At 40.4% G+C, this 24,139-nt stretch overlaps 1 protein-coding gene across 1 annotated transcript in view; it reads right to left on the bottom strand.

Annotated features, from left to right (window-relative positions):
- USH2A (usherin) overlaps nt 1-24,139 on the bottom strand; it is an 824,795-nt gene that overhangs the window by 408,201 nt on the left and 392,455 nt on the right. Inside the window, exon 34 of the mRNA XM_069726496.1 lies at nt 13,081-13,242. Within this exon, the coding sequence (XP_069582597.1) occupies nt 13,081-13,242 (162 nt within the window). The remainder of the gene's footprint in view (nt 1-13,080; nt 13,243-24,139) is intronic.

Genomic DNA, 24,139 nt, shown 5'->3' with positions numbered 1-24,139 from the left:
TCCAGTCCCGGCACATTTGTGGTTATATTCCGTCATATTCCATCTAAACGTGCAGGTAAATCGAGCGAGGTCACGTGTGTCTAGTCAGAATGGAACTGCATGTATCCAAATGACACATTTGCGGTCATGGGACCTCTTGCTGTCGACATCGGATATTCCTGACAGTGTGCAGTGCACACACTGAGAGGATTCAGAAGTCTGCAGTCACATCTATCTATTGTCTATCCATCATCTATCTACTGATATGCAAATGATGTAAAAATGGAAACTAAATTTTCATCTCAATTTATTCAGTATGGAGTATGAGCGCAATGTGCAGAAATCCTCTCACTTACAGCTTTGGCTGCTACAAATGTGATTATCAATGGTTGTTTGAATGCACTTAGGCAAATTATCAAGATCCGCTGCTGGCGGCTCCCTGTGAAATTTCCAACCAATGATGTCTCGATGGAAGACAAGTCTGGAGACGCTGCAGCCATAGTAGTAGGTTTATGCCACGTAGACGGCTCACAGTAGCATAAGCAACATATGGCCTGGGATTGTCATGTTGAAAAAGCAGATCCTGGAACAGTTTGAAGAAATGGCCGCACCCCTGCTTCTACCACCAAATCAATGTAACACTGAGCTGCTAGCGCACCTGAAATAAAACTAGAGATGTCTGGCAGCACACCATAATCCCGGGAGATGGATTGGTGTGACATTCCCTCGTGTCTTTATGGTGTTGCCCACGTCCACCGCGTGCCTAAATATTCAAAGCCCATAAAACCAACAAGGCCATTCTCTTACCAAATAATACCGCCATGATTGTCTGATGCGGTCTTGTGATGTTGTCTCTATGGACATAATATTATAGGGATAGACCAGAACGCAACAGAAGGGTAACGGAGAGTCGTTGGCAAGCGCGGTATTTGGCCATGTGTATTATTCCCATGAAACGAATCACCCATTACGCTGCCTAAGTTTTGGAAAGTGTATTGATTAACAAATAGCACTAATGGGCTTTATTTGGTATTGTTGCTCACTTTTATTGAAGTTAATGGGGCTCAAAACCCTCCTATACCATACACAACCCAAGTATAAGAGTGGTGCTAATTTTCGGAAAAAGTAGTCATGATTTTCTTTTTTTTTTCTGTTTTTCAATTTTAAGTATTGATGTCAATAACACTTTTTTTTGGCCATCAGTCACCCTGTACAGTGTGCGGTGGGCATTCGAGGATTTTTCTGTATGGTCCATGTAGGTGCACGACGTGACACAGACACATTAGCGATCCTAATCCTAACCTGTGTCTGATTTTTTTTTGCATTTCCTTCAGATACTAATAATACATAATATGGTCATTTGTATTCACGCATAAATGTTCTCATCCCGTATGTATTCATCTAAAAAGAAAAAAAAAAGTACAACAGGGTTTCTATGGTGACAGAAATCCATTACCATTGAATAAAGAATGAAAAAGTTTGACTTAAAATGTATGCTATTTATTATAGGAGGAATTCAATGGCCTTCAGGAGGTTTCATAACTGCAGTCATTTTTCAGTGTCACAACTGACCGGCTGCAGCACTAGCTCAAACCCGCGTTGGATGGAAATGGGAGATTTATGCAATATTCTTTTTGCATGTTTTACATAACAAAAAGGTATCGCGGAAAACAATGAGACTGACCGTACCGGGTCTGATTCCTTATTTACTATCTATGATTTTATAGCATAGGCAAAAATGTCCAGCTCTACAGCGAAAATCGGTCCTTGACCTCAGAGCTTGCAGTCTAATCCCTCTAGATTTATTGGGGACATGCCTCCGACTTATCGAAATTGAAATCGCAAAGGACATGGAGACCCTTTTATCCCATCGTAAAAAAAAATAAATATTCCCTGTAGTTCGGCAAAAAAGATTTGCAGTCCTTACTGGCCGGACCAGAGCACTGCCATCTTCCTCTGCTGGCACTCAAGTTGTGATTGTTGGCTCCTCTAGTGCTTGAAATGCTTCGCGTAATGACATGATGTCGGAGAGGTTCTGAATATGCCAGAAATGCCAGGATTCTGAAATTTGACTGATGGCTGTTGAAGTTTATAGCATCCAGTTTGGCTGCCACAGAGCACCGACGTGGTCACCAGACCAGGTTCCTATGAAGTGTTCAGGTCTAGTTACTAAACTAATACTGACCAGACAACCTAAAACAAATATAGACCACCCACCGAACCCCTTAACAAATATAGATCACACATTAGATCTCGTAAATAGATAATAATGTTTGTAATCATCCATCAGCACCAGGCTTCTGCTACTTCTTTCCCAATGTAAGCTACTGTCTGACATCCATGGTTGGTATGCATATGCAGGATCGAACTATCTAATATATAAAGCTGTATGTGTGTGTGTATGTCCGGGATTGGCATCTGCACCGTCGCAGCTACAGCCACAAAATTTTGCACAGTCACACGTCTGGACCCCGAGAGCGTCATAGGCTATGTTGTGAGGCGAAATTTTAACCCCGCGCTTTCCAATTCAGCAAACAATTTTGCCACTATCTACATAATGGGGAAAAAAGTGAAAGGAAAAGTGTTGGAGGCAAATTGACAGCTGCCAGATGTGAACAAGGGGGACTTAAAGAGTGAGAGTGATGGCGCCAAAGAGTATATACCGTACAGTTGCTAAGGTGGGGCCCCGACATGGGATACACACCACACATGGGGATATGAACACACACACAAAATGCGCCACACACTACCACGTGCTTGAACACATATATCACCCTCAGCACACATTTCACCACACATACACCAACCTCGCCACATAAAAGTCAAAACACAAAAGTCGCCGCTCAAAACTCCCACATGCAAAATTTGCCACATGCAAACTAGGCTCACGCAAAACTCGCCACACGTGCAAAACTCACCTCATGGAAAACTCGCCACACGCAAAACTTGCACACGCGGAAAAATTGCCACATGCACAAAAGTTGCAACACATGCAAAAGTTGCCTCACACAAAAACTTGCACATACTCAAAACGCACCACACATTAAACTCCCAACGCGCAAAACTCGCCATGCGCAAAACTTGCTGCACACAACTTGCTACATTAACCTGTCACATGCAACTCGACACACAAAAAGTTGCTACACACATGTCTCCACACAAAACTCATCTCACAAAAGTCGCTACATGCATGTCGCCACACGCAACTCAACACACACAACTTGACACATGAAACTCGCCCTAAAACACACACAAGTCTGGTATTATCCTTCAAAAATAAAAATCTGATTAATAAGCAGACAAACTACAAGAGCAACAAATGTACCATATAGGAAACACGGCAGCTGTCAGTCACATGACCTGTCTATTATGTGTATGTGTGAGCTAATATATACTGCCAGGGGGAGGGCTTCCTGTTGGCTGGGGATTTATCAGGCTGCCAATTTAGCTTACAAATACTGAGGTAAAAATACTGAGCAAATAACATGTGAACGAGGTCTAATACAGGAGGAGATGACATACAGATACATACTATATACAGGAGATTACACACAGGTATATACTATATACAGGAGAGATGACACACAGGTATATACTATATACAGGAGGAGATGACTTACAGGTATATACTATATACAGGAGGAGAGGACACACAGGTACATACTATATACAGGAGCAGATGACCTACAGGTATATACTATAACAGGAGGAGATGACACACATATATACTATATACAGGGGACATGACACACAGGTATATACTATATACAGGAGGAGATGACATACAGGTATATACTATATACAGGAGGACATGACATGTATATACTATATACAGGAGGAGATGACAACCTGGTATATACTATATACAGAGGAGATAACATACAGCTACATACTATATACAGGGGCGATGACACACAGGTATATACTATATACAGTGGAGATGACACACAGGTATATACTATATACAGGAGGAGATGACATACAGGTATATACTATATACTGGAGGAGATGACACAGGTATATACTATATACAGGAGCAGATGATACACAGGTATATACTATATACAGGAGGAGATGACTTACAGGTACATACTATATACAGGAGGAGATGACACACGTATATACTATTTACAGGAGGAGATGACATACAGGTATATACTATATAAAAGAGGAGATGACATAGGTATATAGAGATGACATACAGCAGGTATATACTATATACAGGGGAGATGACATACAGGTATATACTATATACAGGAGATGACATACAGGTATCTATATATATAATTGCCTAAGGGTTTTTCCGTCTGTCTGTCTTTCTGTCTGTCTGTCTGTCTGTCCTGGAAATCCCGGCTCTCTGATTGGTCGAGGCCACCGGGCCTCGACCAATCAGCGATGGGCACAGCATCGACGTAGAAATCCCGTGTCTCTGATTGGTCGAGGCCGCCAGGCCTCGACCAATCAGAGACGGGCACAGCGACGATGATGTCATAATGGTTGCCATGGCGACGATGATGTTATAAAGGTTGCCTCGACCAATCAGCGACGGGAACAGTCTGCCGCGAATTCTGGAATCATCATTGTCCATATACTACGGTGACATGCATATTCTAGAATACCCGATGCGTTAGAATAGGGCCACAGTCTAGTCTATATATATAATTGTCTAAGGGTTTTTCCGTCTGTCTGTCTGTCTGTCTGTCCGTCCTGGAAATCCCGCCTCTCTGATTGGTCGAGGCCGCCAGGCCTCGACCAATCAGTGACCGGCACAGCGACGATGATGTCATAAAGGACGTAGACATCCCGCGTCTCTGATTGGTCGAGGCCAACAGGCCTCGACCAATCAGCAACGGGCACAGCGACGATGATGTCATAAAGGACGTAGAGCCTGGCGGCCTCAACCAATCAGCGACGGGTACAGTATCGACGTAGATGTCATAATGGTTGCCATGGCGACGATAATGTCATAAAGGTTGCCTCAACCAATCAGCGACGGGCACAGTCTGCCGCGAATTCTGGAATCATCATTGTCCATATACTACGGGGACATGCATATTCTAGAATACCCGATGCGTTAGAATCGGGCCACAATCTAGTATAGTATATACAGAAGAGATGACATACAGGTATATAATAGAGGAGATGACACATGGGTATATACAATATACAGGAGATTACATACAGCTGGTATATACTATTTACAGGGGAGATGACATACAGGTATATACTATATACAAGAGAAGACATACAGGTGTATACTATATATAAGGGAGATGACAAACATGTATATACTGAGGTGAAAATGAAAAGGTGTGAGTGCAAAATGAGAGGAGTGAGGGAAAATAGTGGAGTGATCGGAAAATGACAGATGTGAGGTCGAAATGACAAGTGTTAGGGGGGAATGAGAGGAGTGAGGGGGAAAATAAGAGGAGTGAGGGGGAAAATGAGAGGTGTAAAGGAGAAAATGAGAGGTGTAAGGGAGAAAATGAGAGGCATGATGGGAAAATAAGAGACGTGAGGTGCTATAACTAACCACAGATATTTACTATGCCCAGGCAACGCCGGGCTCTTCAGCTAGTAAGAATTAAAAATGACAGTTCACCAAATTTTTCATGTTGAGCTGGACACATAATGTAATAGTGGCGGCAGAGACAAATAAATAAAAAATCTGTTTTGACTGAGTTGTGGAGATCCTAGGAATCAAATTGTTTGGCCTCTAATGAGTTTAGTGTTACCAGATATTTTTCACTGGAGTCGTGTTCTTCTTCTCCTTGTATAAGTTGCCCAATCATAAGAAGGCAGCGACACACACTGCGAAAGAACACGCCCCCACAATAGCTTAGGTTTCTCAGTGTGTGGAAAGTAATGATTCAAGTTGAGCAAATTTTTCAAAATTTGGTTCTGATTATGATCAGCGGCGAATATTGTTTTTGAAATATTGGCCGAACACAATCAAGTATCATTGGAGTCAATGGGAGCAGAAATGATCGAATATGTTCGGAACCGATCATCAAACATATATTCGACACGAATAGGGTAACAATATGGCACAAATATGGCAAATTCAGATTTGGGGACCGATTCCGAACATATTCGCTTAACTCTAGTAATGATGCAGCTTTATCTCCTAGTCCAGACCATTATGCCATAATCTAGAGTCCCCAAGAAGCTCAGTGGACCTTTGTGTCTCCTAGGTTTGCATGCAGCTGACGGTAGCCCCTGAGCAAAATACATTTAGCACTATTGCACTTAGTCCTCATTTGCCTTTTTTTTTTTTTATTAAAATACTTTTTCATTTTTTGTTATGTGGAGTTCATTGCCATTTTTTTGTACTAAATTCTTTAAAATAGTGCAATAATTCATTTAATTTAAAAAGACACGTTTTACAAAATTTCATAAAAGGTGCAAAAACATTTTCTGCCATACATAAAATCACTGCAAGAAGGAACTGAAGTACATTTGTGCCAAAAATATAGTAACTTTTCAGAAAGTTGCAAATAAAGAATCAGGCGAAAAAATCTGGAAATCCTAAAAGACCCCGACAAAGGTGACCATAAAAAGCTCAGGTGTCTTTAGATGGCCTACAAAGCGCGGCCTTGGAAATCTCTATTGTTATGCCACTTTTTCAGATCATGCCTATTCCAAGCCATGTCTATGCCACTCTTCACGCACCCTCCACGGCTTTCCCCATGCCTCCATGATGAAAGGACAGGCCGGAGCGAGCCGCCCCCTCCCCCCCACGGCTAAGCGAAGGCCAGCATGACAATGGGTTGGAGAGGAGGGGGTGGGGCTGAAAGGGTTAACAGTATAGGGGGCGGGGGAGATAGTTGAAGAGAGGGTTAGGGAAGTGTCAGGGGGCGGGGGCCGGTCAGTTCCCGCTCACCAGCACTGAAAGCATCCCTCCCTCCCGCCCTTTTTGGTTTGTGGTTCTGTGGGTGTAAATTACTCGCGGTGAGCGGGTGGTTTTAGTATGCACATGGTTCTTTTTGGGTCATTGCGGCCTGGGCGGTTGGGGGGAGTCCTTGGAGTTGGTGGAAATTGGTTTGGGGGGTCCATAGGTATATGGCTCCTCTGTTCTGAAGTTTATTATGTTTTGGATCTGGTGATTGGTGGTGGGGAGTTCCGGCAGGGGTGGTCGGATCTCATGTTTTTACCGCGAACAGTGAACCCTCTTGCGGGGTTTTTGGTGCTCCCGAGCCAGGCTTACAACGGCTGGGAGTAAAATATGGTTTGAGTTATGTTCGCGGTATGGTTAAAATCACCAGATTCTTTTGGGCTCCAAGGACTTCCCCTAGTTTTGAAATGTATGCTTTTACATTAACCCCTTAATCCCATATGACGTACTATCCCGTCCAGGTGACCTGGGACTTAATTCCCATGGACGGGATAGTACGTCATATGCGATCGGCCGCGCTCACGGGGGGAGCGCGGCCGATCGCGGCCGGGTGTCAGCTGCCTATCGCAGCTGACATCCGGCACTATGTGCCAGGAGCGGTCACGGACCGCTCCCGGCACATTAACCCCCGGCACACCGCGATCAAAGATGATCGCGGTGTGCCGGCGGTGCAGGGAAGCATCGCGCAGGGAGGGGGCTCCCTGCGGGCTTCCCTGAGACGATCGGTACACGGTGATGTGCTCACCGTGTACCGAGCGTCTTCTCCCTGCAGTCCCCGGATCCAAAATGGCCGCCGGGCTGCATCCGGGTCCTGCAGGGAGCACTTCCGGGTCAGGATCAGGCTGCAGCTGCAGCTCTAATCCTGCCCGGCTGTATGTAAGATCACCGATCTGATAGAGTGCTGTGCACACTGTCAGATCGGTGATCTGTGATGTCCCCCCCTGGGACAAAGTGAAAAAGTAAAAAAGAAAATTTCCACACTTGTAAAAAAAAAAATAAAAAAAAAATTCCTAAATAAAGCAGAAAAAAAAAAATATTATTCCCATAAATACATTTCTTTACATAAAAAAAAACAAAAAAACAATAAAAGTACACATATTTAGTATCGCCGCGTCCGTAACGACCCGACCTATAAAACTGGCCCACTAGTTAACCCCTTCAGTGAACACCGTAAGAAAAAAAAAAAAAAAACGAGCCAAAAAACAACGCTTTATTATCATAACGCTGAACAAAGAGTGGAATAACACGCGATCAAAAAGACGGATATAAATAACCATGTTACCTCTGAAAACGTCATCTTGTCCCGCAAAAAACGAGCCGCCATATAGCATCATAACCAAAAAAATAAAAAAGTTATAGTCCTCTGAATAAAGCGATGCCAAAATAATTATTTTTTCTATAAAATAGCTTTTATCGTATAAAAGCGCCAAAACATAAAAAAAATGATATAAATGAGGTGTCGCTGTAATCGTACTGACCCGAAGAATAAAACTGCTTCATCAATTTTACCAAACGCGGAACGGTATAAACGCCTCCCCCAAAAGAAATTCATGAATAGCTGGTTTTTGGTCATTCTGCCTCACAAAAAAATCGGAATAAAAAGCGATCAAAAACTGTCACGTGTCCGAAAATGTAACCGATAAAAACGTCAACTCGTCCCGCAAAAAACAAGACCTCACATGACTCTGTGGACCAAAATATGGAAAAATTATAGGTCTCAAAATGTGGAGACGCAAAAACTTTTTTGCTATAAAAAGCGTCTTTTAGTGTGTGACGGCTGCCAATCATAAAAATCCGCTAAAAAACTCGCTATAAAAGTAAATCAAACCCCCCTTCATCACCCCCTTAGTTAGGCTAGGTTCACATTGCGTTAATGGGTTAACGCTAACGGACAGCGTTGCACGGCGAAAATGTCACAATTAACGCCGTGCAACGGGTCCGTTAGCACAACCATTGACAGCAATGTGATTTTCAGGTGTAGCGCATCGCTAGAGCGTGCCATTTTCGGCTCGCGCTAGCAAGGTGCCATTCTTTTGTGGCGCGCCTCAGACGCTGCTTGCAGCGTCCGCGGCGCGCCCGAGGTCCGATCCCCGATCTTCCAGAGCGGGGACGTTAACGCGACCACTAAACACGACACCTAAAAAGACATTGTGTTAGCGCAATCCGCTAGCGCTAAACGGATTTCCCTAACGCAATGTGAACCTAGCCTTAGGGAAAAATAATAAAATTAAAAAAAATGTATTTATTTCCATTTTCCGGTTAGGGTTAGGGTTAGGGTTAGGGTTAGGGCTAGGGTTGGGGCTAGGGTTAGGGTTTGGATTACATTTACGGTTGGGATTAGGGTTGGGATTAGAATTAGGGGTGTGTCTGGGTTAGGTGTGTGGTTAGGGTTACAGTTGGGATTAGGGTTAGTGGTGCGTTTGGATTAGGGTTTCATTTATAATTGGGGGGTTTCCACTGTTTAGACACATCAGGGGCTCTCCAAACGCGACATGGCGTCCGATCTCAATTCCAGCCAATTCTGCATTGAAAAAGTAAAACAGTGCTCCTTCACTTCCGAGCTCTCCCGTGCGCCCAAACAGGGGTTTACCCCAACATATGGGGTATCAGCGTACTCGAGACAAATTGGACAACAACTTTTTGGGTCCAAGTTCTCTTGTTATCCTTGGGAAAATAAAAATTTGGGGGGCTAAAAATCATTTTTGTGGGAAAAAAAAGGATTTTTATTTTCACGGCTCTGCGTTGTAAACTGTAGTGAAACACTTGGGGGTTCAAAGTTTTCACAACACATCTAGATAAGTTCCATGGGAGGTCTAGTTTCCAATATGGGGTCACTTGTGGGTGGTTTCTACTGTTTGGGTACATCAGGGGCTCTGCAAATGCAACGTGACGCCTGCAGACCAATCCATCTAAGTCTGCATTCCAAATGGCGCTCCTTCCCTTCCGAGCTCTGCCATGAGCCCAAACAGTGGTTCCCCCCCACATATGGGGTATCAGCGTACTCAGGACAAATTGAACAACAACTTTTGGGGTCCAATTTATTCTGTTACCCTTGTAAAAATACAAAGCTGGGGGCTAAAAAATCATTTTTGTGAAAAAAAAAAGAATTTTTATTTTCACGGGTCTGCGTTATAAACTGTAGTGAAACACTTAGGGGTTCAAAGTTCTCACAACACATCTAGATAAGTTCCATGGGAGGTCTAGTTTCTAATATGGGGTCACTTGTGGGGGGTTTGTACTGTTTGGGTACATCAGGGGCTCTGCAAATGCAACGTGACTCCTGCAGACCAATCCATCTAAGTCTGCATTCCAAATGGCGCTCCTTCCCTTCCGAGCTCTGCCATGCGCCCAAACAGTGGTTCCCCCCCACATATGGGGTATCAGCGTACTCAGGACAAATTGGACAACAACTTTTGGGGTCCAATTTATTATGTTACCCTTGTGAAAATACAAAACTGGGGGCTAAAAAATTTTTGCGAAAAAAAAATAAATTTATTTTAACGGCTCTGCGTTATAAACTGTAGTGAAACACTTGGGGGTTCAAAGCTCTCAAAACACATCTAGATAAGTTCCTTAGAGGGTCTAGTTTCCAAAATGGTGTCACTTGTGGGGGTTTTTAATGTTTAGGCACATCAGGGGCTCTCCAAACCAACATGGCGTCCCATCTTAATTCCAGTCAATTTTGCATTGAAAAGTCAAATGGCGCTCCTTCCCTTCCGAGCTCTGCTATGCACCCAAAAAGTGGTTTACCCCCACATATGGGGTATCGTCGCACTCAGGACAAATTGCACAACAACTTTTGTGGTCTAATTTCTTCTCTTACCCTTAGGAAAATAAAAAATTGGGGGCGAAAAGATCATTTTTGTGAAAAAATAAGATTTTTTATTTTTACGGCTCTGCATTATAAACTTCTGTGAAGCACTTGTTGGGTCAAAGTGCTCACCACACATCTAGATAAGTTCCTTAAGGGGTCTACTTTTCAAAATGGTGTCACTTGTGAGGGGTTCCAATGTTTAGGCACATCAGGGGCTCTCCAAACGCAACATGGCGTCCCATCTCAATTCCAGTCAATTTTGCATTGAAAAGTCAAATGGCGCTCCTTTCCTTCCGAGCTCTGCCATGCGCCCAAACAGTGGTTTACCCCCACATATGGGGTATCGTCGCACTCAGGACAAATTGCACAACAACTTTTGTGGTCTAATTTCTTCTCTTACCCTTGGGAAAATAAAAAATTGGTGGCGAAAAGATTATTTTTGTGAAAAAATATGATTTTTTATTTTTACGGCTCTGCATTATAAACTTCTGTGAAGCACTTGTTGGGTCAAAGTGCTCACCACACCTCTAGATAAGTTCCTTAAGGGGTCTACTTTCCAAAATGGTGTCACTTGTGGGGATTTCAATGTTTAGGCACATCAGGGGCTCTCCAAACGCAACATGGCATCCCATCTCAATTCCAGTCAATTTTGCATTGAAAAGTAAAATGGCGCTCCTTCCCTTCCGAGCTCTGCCATACGCCCAAACAATGGTTTACACCCATATACGGGGTATCAGCGTACTCAGGACAAATTGGCCAACAATTTTTGAGGTTCAATTTCTTCTCTTACTCTTGGGAAAATAAAAAATTGGGGGCGAAAAGATCATTTTTGTGAAAAAATATGATTTTTTATTTTTACGGCTCTGCATTATAAACTTCTGTGAAGCAATTGGTGGGTCAAAGTGGTCACCACACATCTAGATAAGTTCCTTAGGGTGTCTACTTTCCAAAATGGTGTCACTTGTGGGGGGTTTCAATGTTTAGGCACATCAGTGGCTCTCCAAACGCAACATGGTGTCCCATCTCAATTCCTGTCAATTTTGCATTTAAAAGTCAAATGGCGCTCCTTCCCTTCCGAGCTCTGCCATGCGCCCAAACAGTGGTTTACCCCCACATATGGGGTATCAGCGTACTCAGTACAGATTGTACAACAATGTTTGGCATCCATTTTATCCTGTTACCCTTGGTAAAATAAAACAAATTGGAGCTGAAATAAATTTTGTGTGAAAAAAAGTTAAATATTCATTTTTATTTAAACATTCCAAAAATTCCTGTGAAACCCCTGAAGGGTTAATAAACTTCTTGAATGTGGTTTTGAGCACCTTGAGGGGTGCAGTTTTTAGAATGGTGTCACACTTGGGTATTTTCTATTATATAGACCCCTCAAAATGACATCAAATGAGATGTGGTCCCTAAAAAAAAATGGTGTTGTAAAAATGAGAAATTGCTGGTCAACTTTTAACCCTTATAACTCCCTAACAAAAAAAAATTTTGGTTCCAAAATTGTGCTGATGTAAAGTAGACATGTGGGAAAGGTTACTTATTAAGTATTTTGCGTGACATATCTCTGTGATTTAAGGGCATAAAAATTTAAAGTTGGAAAATTGCGAAATTTTCAAAATTTTCGCCAAATTTCCGTTTTTTTCACAAATAAACGCAAGTTATATCGAATAAATGTTACTACTAAAATGAAGTACAATATGTCACGAGAAAACAATGTCAGAATCGCCAAGATCCGTTGAAGCGTTCCAGAGTTATAACCTCATAAAGGGACAGTGGTCAGAATTGTAAAAATTGGCCCGGTCATTAACGTGCAAACCACCCTCGGGGCTTAAGGGGTTAATTGTTAACCGTTGTTTTTGTTTAATAAACAGGCTGCTGTGGCCTACATAATTCCAAAGAAACTCTTGTCTCTGTCTTAATTGGGAGAAGGGGTTCGGGTGGTCGCGCTGGGGGAAAAAAGGTAAGGGATGGTAAGAGTGTCAGTAGGGGGTATCTCCCTCTTTCCCAAGAAGCTTCGACAATACCAGGGTCAAGAAACCTTCTGAATACTTAGATGTCTGGGGTGTTTCAGAAGACTGGTGCTGTGCTCAGTAGATTAGTTGTCCGGAAGGTTTCACCAATTTCCAATAACTTTTTGGAAAGTTGGCAGATATAAAATAAACTGCTAAAACGTTCTATAATCACATGTGCATATTCTAATAACACAATCAGTAGAACGTTTTCATGCAATTATTGAAGGAGGCAATATAGGTCCTGGAGAAAGTACATTTTCTTAAGTACTGTATAAAGTGGTGATTCCCCTTTGAATTCACACTCATGTTTGATTACACAATACAGAAGATATGGACGGCACATTTGTCCCTGTGTTGGATTATTTGAGGTTGCTTACCACTGACATTGTATCCTGTCGCTTTTCCAGTATGAATCTGGACTCCATCCATGTATAGTATATAACTTGTTATAATTCCGTTTGGATTCTTGGGAGGAGACCAGCGAAGACTTAAAGAAGAATGAAAAGATTCTGCAGTTGGTGGTTGGACACCGATTGGAGCTAGAAAAGAACAATGTAAAAGCCATGAGGAACAGAGCTCTAAACCAAATACATTAGTGATTACATTCTTGTACATGGGAGCAGTATTATAGTCGTTATATTCTTGCACATAGGGGCAGTATTATAGTAGTTATATTCTTGTACATAGAGGCAGTATTATAGTAGTTATATTCTTGTACATAGGAGCAGTATTATAGTAGTTATATTCTTGTACATAGGAGCAGTATTATAGTAGTTATATTCTTGTACATAGGGGCAGTATTATAGTAGTTATATTCTTGTACATAGGAGCAGTATTATAGTAGTTATATTCTTGTACATAGGAGCAGTATTATAGTAGTTATATTCTTGTACATAGAGGCAGTATTATAGTAGTTATATTCTTGTACATAGGAGCAGTATTATAGTAGTTATATTCTTGTACATAGGAGCAGTATTATAGTAGTTATATTCTTGTACATAGAGGCAGTATTATAGTAGTTATATTCTTGTACATAGGGAGCAGTATTATAGTAGTTATATTCTTGTACATAGGAGCAGTATTATAGTAGTTATATTCTTGTACATAGGGGCAGTATTATAGTAGTTATATTCTTGTACATAGGGGCAGTATTACAGTAGTTATATTCTTGTACATAGGAGCAGTAATATAGTAGTTATATTCTTGTACATAGGAGCAGTATTATAGGAGTTATATTCTTGCACATAGGAGCAGTATTATAGTAGTTATATTCTTGTACATAGGAGCAGTATTATAGGAGTTATATTCTTGTACATAGGAGCAGTATTATAGTAGTTATATTCTTGTACATAGGAGGCAGTATTATAGTAGTTATATTCTTGCACATAGGAGCAGTATTATAGTAGTTATATTCTTGTACATAGGAGGCAGTATTATAGTAGTTATATTCTTGTACATGGGAGCAGTATTATAGTAGTTATATTCTTGTACATAGGAGCAGTATTACAGTAGTTATATTCTTGTACATGGGAGCAGTATTATAGTAGTTATATTCTTGTACATAGGAGCAGTATTACAGTAGTTATATTCTTGTACATAGGGAGCAGTATTATAGTAGTTATATTCTTGTACATAAGGGGCAGTATTATAGTAGTTATATTCTTGTACATGGGAGCAGTATTATAGTAGTTATATTCTTGTACATAGGAGCAGTATTACAGTAGTTATATTCTTGTACATGGGAGCAGTATTATAGTAGTTATATTCTTGTACATAGGAGCAGTATTACAGTAGTTATATTCTTGTACATAGGGAGCAGTATTATAGTAGTTATATTCTTGTACATAAGGGGCAGTATTATAGTAGTTATATTCTTGTACATGGGAGCAGTATTATAGTAGTTATATTCTTGTACATAGGAGCAGTATTACAGTAGTTATATTCTTGTACATAGGGAGCAGTATTATAGTAGTTATATTCTTGTACATAGGAGGCAGTATTATAGTAGTTATATTCTTGCACATAGGAGCAGTATTATAGTAGTTATATTCTTGCACATAGGAGCAGTATTATAGTAGTTATATTCTTGTACATAGGAGCAGTATTATAGTAGTTATATTCTTGTACATAGGAGGCAGTATTATAGTAGTTATATTCTTGTACATGGGAGCAGTATTATAGTAGTTATATTCTTGTACATAGGAGCAGTATTACAGTAGTTATATTCTTGTACATGGGAGCAGTATTATAGTAGTTATATTCTTGTACATAGGAGCAGTATTACAGTAGTTATATTCTTGTACATAGGGAGCAGTATTATAGTAGTTATATTCTTGTACATAAGGGGCAGTATTATAGTAGTTATATTCTTGTACATGGGAGCAGTATTATAGTAGTTATATTCTTGTACATAGGAGCAGTATTACAGTAGTTATATTCTTGTACATAGGGAGCAGTATTATAGTAGTTATATTCTTGTACATAGGAGGCAGTATTATAGTAGTTATATTCTTGCACATAGGAGCAGTATTATAGTAGTTATATTCTTGCACATAGGAGCAGTATTATAGTAGTTATATTCTTGTACATAGGAGCAGTATTATAGTAGTTATATTCTTGTACATAGGGGCAGTATTATAGTAGTTATATTCTTGTTCATAGGGGCAGTATTATAGTAGTTATATTCTTGTACATAGGGGCAGTATTACAGTAGTTATATTCTTGTACATAGGAGCAGTAATATAGTAGTTATATTCTTGTACATAGGAGCAGTATTATAGTAGTTATATTCTTGTACATAGGAGCAGTAATATAGTAGTTATATTCTTGTACATAGGAGCAGTATTATAGTAGTTATATTCTTGTACATAGGGGCAGTATTATAGTAGTTACATTCTTGTACATAGGAGCAGTATTATAGTCGTTATATTCTTGCACATAGGAGGCAGTATTATAGTAGTTATATTCTTGTACATAGGAGCAGTATTATAGTAGTTATATTCTTGTACATAGGAGCAGTATTATAGTAGTTATATTCTTGTACATAGGGGCAGTATTACAGTAGTTATATTCTTGTACATAGGAGCAGTATTATAGTAGTTATATTCTTGCACATAGGAGCAGTATTATAGGAGTTATATTCTTGCACATAGGAGCAGTATTATAGTAGTTATATTCTTGTACATAGGAGCAGTATTATAGGAGTTATATTCTTGTACATAGGAGCAGTATTATAGTAGTTATATTCTTGCACATAGGAGCAGTATTATAGTAGTTATATTCTAGTACATAGGAGCAGTATTATAGTAGTTATATTCTTGTATATAGGGGCAGTATTATAGTAGTTATATTCTTGCACATAGGGGCAGTATTATAGTAGTTATATTCTTGTACATAGGAGCTGTATTATAGTAGTTATATTCCTGTACATAGGAGCAGTATTATAGTAGTTATATTCTTGTACATAGGAGCAGTATTATAGTAGTTATATTCTTGTACATAGGGGCAGTATTATAGTAGTTATATTCCTGTACAAAGGGGCAGTATTATAGTAGTTATATTCTTGTACATAGGGGCAGTATTATAGTAGTTATATTCTTGTACATAGGAGCAGTATTATAGTAGTTATATTCCTGTACATAGGGGCAGTATTATAGTAGTTATATTCTTGTACATAGGAGCTGTATTATAGTAGTTATATTCCTGTACATAGGGGCAGTATTATAGTAGTTATATTCTTGTACATAGGAGCAGTATTATAGTAGTTATATTCTTGTACATAGGGGCAGTATTATAGTAGTAATATTCCTGTACAAAGGGGCAGTATTATAGTAGTTATATTCTTGTACATAGGGGCAGTATTATAGTAGTTATATTCTTGTACATAGGAGCAGTATTATAGTAGTTATATTCTTGTACATAGGAGCAGTATTATAGTAGTTATATTCCTGTACAAAGGGGCAGTATTATAGTAGTTATATTCTTGTACATAGGGGCAGTATTATAGTAGTTATATTCTTGTACATAGGGGCAGTATTATAGTAGTTATATTCTTGTACATACAGGTCCTTCTAAAAAAATTAGCATATAGTGTTAAATTTCATTATTTACCATAATGTAATGATTACAATTAAACTTTCATATATTATAGATTCATTATCCACCAACTGAAATTTGTCAGGTCTTTTATTGTTTTAATACTGATGATTTTGGCATACAACTCCTGATAACCCAAAAAACCTGTCTCAAAAAATTAGCATATCAAGAAAAGGTTCTCTAAACGACCTATTACCCTAATCTTCTGAATCAACTAATTAACTCTAAACACATGCAAAAGATACCTGAGGCTTTTATAAACTCCCTGCCTGGTTCATTACTCAAAACCCCCATCATGGGTAAGACTAGCGACCTGACAGATGTCAAGAAGGCCATCATTGACACCCTCAAGCAAGAGGGTAAGACCCAGAAAGAAATTTCTCAACAAATAGGCTGTTCCCAGAGTGCTGTATCAAGGCACCTCAATGGTAAGTCTGTTGGAAGGAAACAATGTGGCAGAAAACGCTGTACAACGAGAAGAGGAGACCGGACCCTGAGGAAGATTGTGGAGAAGGACCGATTCCAGACCTTGGGGAACCTGAGGAAGCAGTGGACTGAGTCTGGTGTGGAAACATCCAGAGCCACCGTGCACAGGCGTGTGCAGGAAATGGGCTACAGGTGCCGCATTCCCCAGGTAAAGCCACTTTTGAACCATAAACAGCGGCAGAGGCGCCTGACCTGGGCTACAGAGAAGCAGCACTGGACTGTTGCTAAGTGGTCCCAAGTACTTTTTTCTGATGAAAGCAAATTTTGCATGTCATTCGGAAATCAAGGTGCCAGAGTCTGGAGGAAGACTGGGGAGAAGGAAATGCCAAAATGCCTGAAGTCCAGTGTCAAGTACCCACAGTTAGTGATGGTGTGGGGTGCCATGTCAGCTGCTGGTGTTGGTCCACTGTGTTTCATCAAGGGCAGGGTCAATGCAGCTAGCTATCAGGAGATTTTGGAGCACTTCATGCTTCCATCGGCTGAAATGCTTTATGGAGATGAAGATTTCATTTTTCAGCACGACCTGGCACCTGCTCACAGTGCCAAAACCACTGGTAAATGGTTTACTGACCATGGTATTACTGTGCTCAATTGGCCTGCCAACTCTCCTGACCTGAACCCCATAGAGAATCTGTGGGATATTGTGAAGAGAAAGTTGAGAGACGCAAGACCCAACACTCTGGATGAGCTTAAGGCCGCTATTGAAGCATCCTGGGCCTCCATAACATCTCAGCAGTGTCACAGGCTGATTGCCTCCATGCCACGCCGCATTGAAGCAGTCATTTCTGCCAAAGGATTCCCGACCAAGTATTGAGTGCATAACTGAACATTATTATTTGATGGTTTTTTTGTTTGTTATTAAAAAACACTTTTATTTGATTGGATGGGTGAAATATGCTAATTTATTGAGACAGGTTTTTTGGGTTATCAGGAGTTGTATGCCAAAATCATCAGTATTAAAACAATAAAAGACCTGACAAATTTCAGTTGGTGGATAATGAATCTATAATATATGAAAGTTTAATTGTAATCATTACATTATGGTAAATAATGAAATTTAACACTATATGCTAATTTTTTGAGAAGGACCTGTAGGAGCAGTATTATAGTAGTTATATTCTTGTACATAGGGGCAGTATTATAGCAGTTATATTCTTGTACATAGGGGCAGTATTATAGTAGTTATATTCTTGTACATAGGGGCAGTATTATAGTAGTTATATTCTTGTACATAGGGGCAGTATTATAGTAGTTATATTCTTGTACATAGGAGCAGTATTATAGTAGTTATATTCTTGTACATAGGGGCAGTATTATAGTAGTTATATTCTTGTACATAGGGGCAGTATTATAGTAGTTATATTCTTGTACATAGGAGCGGTATTATAGTAGTTATATTCTTGTCCATATGGTGGGTCAGTATTATAGTAGTTATATTCTTGTACACAGGGACAGTGATATCATTGTATATAAGGGCAGTGTAAAAGCAGTTATAATTTTTTTAAATTGCATATAATAAACATCTTTACAGTGTAGCTTTGTGATATTTCCAAGTCATAGTTGTAGTAATATCATCTAATATTTTCTAGTATATTGCAGCAGGTATGGCCTGGATTAGAATATGTGTGTGATAATCCCCCCCTAATACGGCACATTACCTGTACTAATATATCATTTATCCATCAGCTAATCAAGCTACATTGCCTTCAAGAATAATCATTGTAGCCTATTAAAATGCCATCATGCAAGTGAAAGATAAAGGTATGCAAATTCTAGCGGTGCTCTACCATTTTGCATCCATTTTCGGCCTGTTAGTGCAATGGAATAAAATAGAAATCCAGTCCATTGACTTTGTGTCTGCTCGTTGTAGAGGTAAAAACACAAAGCTTTCAGTCGTGGTATCTGATTTCTGTACGAAAATCTATTCCTGCATAACGATGGCCTATTGGATAGTGCTGCTGCATTAATCTATGTGGTTTCTTTTTTCTAATTTATTTGCAATTCAGATGCTGATTCCATATTTCGGTGTGCAGATTTGCATTAAAAGCAAGTGCATTAAGTAGCTCACTGATATTTGATGGTTTTTGGACCCCATTTCTACAGCACTGAGTATGTTCCAAATACCACAAATGTCTGTGACGTGCAAGTCTACAACTTTTGCAAAAAGTCTTTGCATGCTTAACCCCTTAGTGACCGCCAATACGCCTTTTAACTGACCTGAGATATAAGAGACTTATATCCCCATACAGGTGACAATCCAGTAGCTGTCAGCTGTCCACTATAGCTGACAACTTGCTGCATCAGCTATGATCAGTGTTTGCACCATCCAAATCTATTTAACCCCCTAGATGCTGCTGTCAATAGTGACTACATCATTATAAACGGTTAACAGACTGTGGGGGCTTCTTCTTTATCCCAATTGGTGGTCTCAGATCATGATTGCATGGTCCTGATGTTTGTCATGGAAATTCATGACCAAATAGCGGCCTTAGAGTCTGTCAGCTCTAGTAACCTGTTCAGAAGTTAGTGGCATTTAGGTGATAAAAATACACATTTTCATTTTTCACATGCCACTTTGTATTAATTCCTGAAAATCACCCGAAGGGTTAACAAACGACCTGACTGCAGTTTTCAATATGTCAGGGGGTGCTGTTTTTAAAATGGTATCACTTGTGGGGATTTCCCTATATAGAGGACCCCCAAATTCACTTCAAACATGGATAGGTCCCTAAAAAAATACATTTTGTAAATTTCCTTGAAAAAAATTTAAATTGTTGCTACATTTTTAATCCTCCTAAAATGCTAACAAAATAAAATAACATTTTGCAAATGGTGCTGTTGTAAAGCAGACATGTGGGAAATGTTATTTATTAATGTTTTGCTGTGGTATGACTATCGGGATTAAAGGGATAATCATTCAAAGTTTGAAAATTGCTAATTTTTTTACATTTTTTTCAAATTTCTGATATTTTTTATAAATAAACATAAAGCATATCAACCTAAATTTACCATTATCATAAAGTATAATGTGTCACGAAAAAACAATCTCAAAATCACTGGGCTTTGTTGAAGCATTCCAGAGTTATTACCACATAAAGTGACACTGGTCAGATTTCAAAAATTTGGCTCCGTCACTAAGGGGTTAAATAACAGTTAACGAGCCACAGGTCTCTGGTTTCCAAACGTTCAATATGTCTATTTATTTTTAATTTGCTACTTCTCTCTGTGCACATACCCAAAATTAAAGGCCAAAACTATAATTTGGTACACTTCCTAAAATAGATTTATCCAGAAGAAAGGGGAAGTACAAGACCAAAGGTAAAATTAAGACATTTTATTCAAAATAGGTTAAAATTAAGGATCAACGGTATACATAAGGGGATCAAACAAGGCAGAGTGAGCTCCAAGCAACCCACACAATAATTAATAGTAAAGATAACCACATACAAAGTAAAAACAACAACACACCTCAAGTAGGTCAAAGTGTTTAGTGGTTCTTAGACATATAGTAAAAACAGGTGCAGTGGCAGGCTCTGGATTGTTAGAATAAATCTCAAAAAGGTCCATGGGATGAAAGAAAAATCTGCCAGAAAAGGCTAGGGATTACTAGTGCTAAAGTGCAAGTGCATAATGTCTGAAGGAAAATGTCCTGCAGAGACTGGAGATGACTTGTACTAAGGTGCAAGTGCATAATTGTTAAATCAGTCTGAATACATCATAGCCCTGTTGAATACCAGAGTCTAAAATATAAGGGGAGTGACACCGTGCTGTCTTTAACCTGCGTTGTGGGAATTGCTGGTGAGGAGAAAAACCCCGACGCGCGTTTCGCTTGTCGCTTCTTCCTGGGGGGTCGTGCGCTAAAAGGGTTTTCTAGAAATAGTAGAGACTTTGTATAGTGCTGTCCTTGGGGCACAATATCCTGACTGCAGATGTTAAGGAGAGTAGAGATTGTCAGAGGCAATCAACCCAAAGTGGCTATCTCTGACAAACTTGGCTTCAGCCACTCCGTTAGTGATGAGCGAACGTGCTCGGATAACATCTTATCCCAGCATGCTCGGATGTTATCTTTGATCTTGGGCATGTTCGTATATTATGTTGGAGTCCCTGTAGCTGCATGATTGTTAGGGAATCCCCACAAGTGTTGAGGCTGTGTAACAGTCGCAAATCATGAAGCCTCAGGGACTCGAACATAATGCGAGTATGCCCAAGATACTCGGATAACACCCGAGCTTGCTCGGATAAGAAGTTATCCGTGCATGTTCGCTCATCATTACTCTATCACTATCAGATCCCAGAAGAACTTTGGCTTTCACCCTTTTTCAGAAGAACTTCATTCAAGTTTAATACATATTTATATTCTTTTATTTTATTTTTATATTTTTTTCTAGATTATTTTCCTTTTTTTCCCCTCTTCTAAATGAAAAAAGTTTACAACACACACACACGCGCACACACACACACACACACACACACACACACACCTGAATAAAATTTGACATTCGTCCCAAACACGGTATCCAGTGGAGGAGACATATGCCTTTCTTGCCTCCAACATTAATAGTGAGGAAGAGGATGCCACCTTCCTTTAGTTTTCATCTTCCTCATTTTACTCTTCTCAAGTGGTACCGAAACGCCACTCAGACACCTAAGGATTGAAAATGAACCAGCGCCCACCAATACTGACTAGTGATGAGCGAATATACTCGTTGCTCGGGTTTTCCCAAACACGCTCGGGTGGTCTCTGAGTATTTGTGACTACTCAAAGATTTAGTTTTCCTTGCCGCAGCTGAATGATTTACAGCTACTAGACAGCTTGATTTCATGTGGGGATTCCCTAGCAACCAGGCAACCCCCACATGTACACAGGCTGGCTAGTAGCTGTAAATCATTCAGCTGCTGCAAGTAAAACTAAATCTCCGAGCAGTCACAAATACTCGGAGACCCCCCAACCGTGCTCTGGAAAACCCGAGCAACGAGTATACTCGCTCATCACTAATACTGACCCTAGAACACCCTAATACAGAGAGAAAAAGTCTCACAGTGCAGTATTGATCTCACTGAGGTCACCACAGTTCAGGGGCCTGACTGGGAATGCAGCCCCAGTGCCTGCACTTGCAGCAGCTCATTCCTGGGTGGTTCTCAGCCTGGACGGTCGCATCTTGGCACCGTCCAGATTGAAAACGGTTCATCCCCAGACATTGATTAGGGAGTGGGACAGAACGACAAGTGAGGGATATAGTTGTTTTATATTTTTGTTTTATTAGAGGAAACCATGGATTCAGTGGAATGGGTGACAAAGTGAGAATAATTTAATTTAGATTCATTAAAGAAGTCTGTGTCATTCTTTCAATTAAAAGACTTTATTCTGGCTGTGTGTTTATTTACAATATAACTATAGGATTAGTAATGGAGAGGCATCTTATAGATGCCTCTCCATTACTAAGCCGTGATCTTGATGCCACTGGACGATACAAAGGTGACATCAATCCCACAAATATGAATTCCACTTGCCACCACCAGAGGGCAAGTGGGAAGGGCCGGCAAAGTGGCAGAACTGGTGCATCTCATACATTTGTCTTTTTTGGGGTGGCTGTGGGCTGCTATTTTTGGTAGAAGAAAAATTACCGCACACTCGAAACTGATATGATGCAAAAAGGTATATGCCAGATTTATTCAAAAAAATAAGTCAACAAATAGAATTGCCACTGTGATAATTCGTAGATAGAAACCTGACGTTTCGACCCTCCCGGGTCTTATTCATGGGGTTACTTATAAAATATATATAAAATATATAAAATATCTCCAGGATCCGTCCCAAAAATATCTCCAGGATCCGTCCTTTCCTCAACCCCCAATCTACTAAAATGCTTGTGCACGCCCTCATCATTTCCCGCCTTGACTACTGCAACATCCTTTTCTGTGGCCTCCCTGCTAACACCCTTGCACCTCTCCAGTCCATCCTTAACTCTGCTGCCCGACTAATCCATCTCTCTCCTCGCTACTCCTCCGCTTCCCCCCTCTGCAAATCTCTTCACTGGCTCCCATTCCCTCAGCGTATCCAGTTCAAATTGCTAATACTGACCTACAAAGCCATCCACAACCTGTCTCCTCCATATATCTCTGAACTAATCTCCCGATATCTTCCCTCACGTGATCTCCGGTCCTCCCAAGACCTCCTTCTCTCCTCCACACTTATTCGCTCCTCATCCAATCGCCTCCAAGACTTCTCCCGAATATCCCCCATCCTCTGGAACTCTCTGCCCCAACACGTCCGACTATCAACCACAGTCGGATCCTTCAGATGGAACCTGAAAACTCATCTCTTCAGGAAAGCCTACAGCCTGCACTGACACCGCTGCTGCCTCATCACTACCGAAGCTACCGCCTCACCAACACCAGAGCTACCGCCTCACCAACACCGGAGCTACCGCCTCACCAACACCGGAGCTCCTGCAACCCTCAACCTACTGTCTCCTTCCCCATAATCCTATAGAATGTAAGCCCGCAAGGGCAGGGTCCTCGCCCCTCTGTATCAGTCCGTCATTGTTAGTTTGTTTACTGTATGTGATATTTGTAACTTGTATGTAACCCCTTCTCATGTACAGCACCATGGAATCAATGGTGCTATATAAATAAATAATAATAATAATAATAATAATACTTAACTCTTTTGATACACAAACATAGGAGTGGCAGTGATAGAAGGCAAGACAGTGGTCCCTTTAAGGCATAACCTTATAGTAAGTCCAGTAATTGCTCCTGTGGCATAAGTAGAAGGTAGAAGGATTGGACCTCCAATCCAGGACAGCGCAGCTGGGCGCGGGATGACTCCCAGACAAGAACACAGGACAGAGC

Source organism: Ranitomeya imitator, chromosome 5 (assembly GCF_032444005.1).
Source record: "Ranitomeya imitator isolate aRanImi1 chromosome 5, aRanImi1.pri, whole genome shotgun sequence".
NCBI classification, from domain to species: Eukaryota; Metazoa; Chordata; class Amphibia; order Anura; family Dendrobatidae; genus Ranitomeya; species Ranitomeya imitator.
Note: the sequence above shows the minus strand (reverse complement) of the source record. Positions and strands in the feature narration are given on the sequence as shown.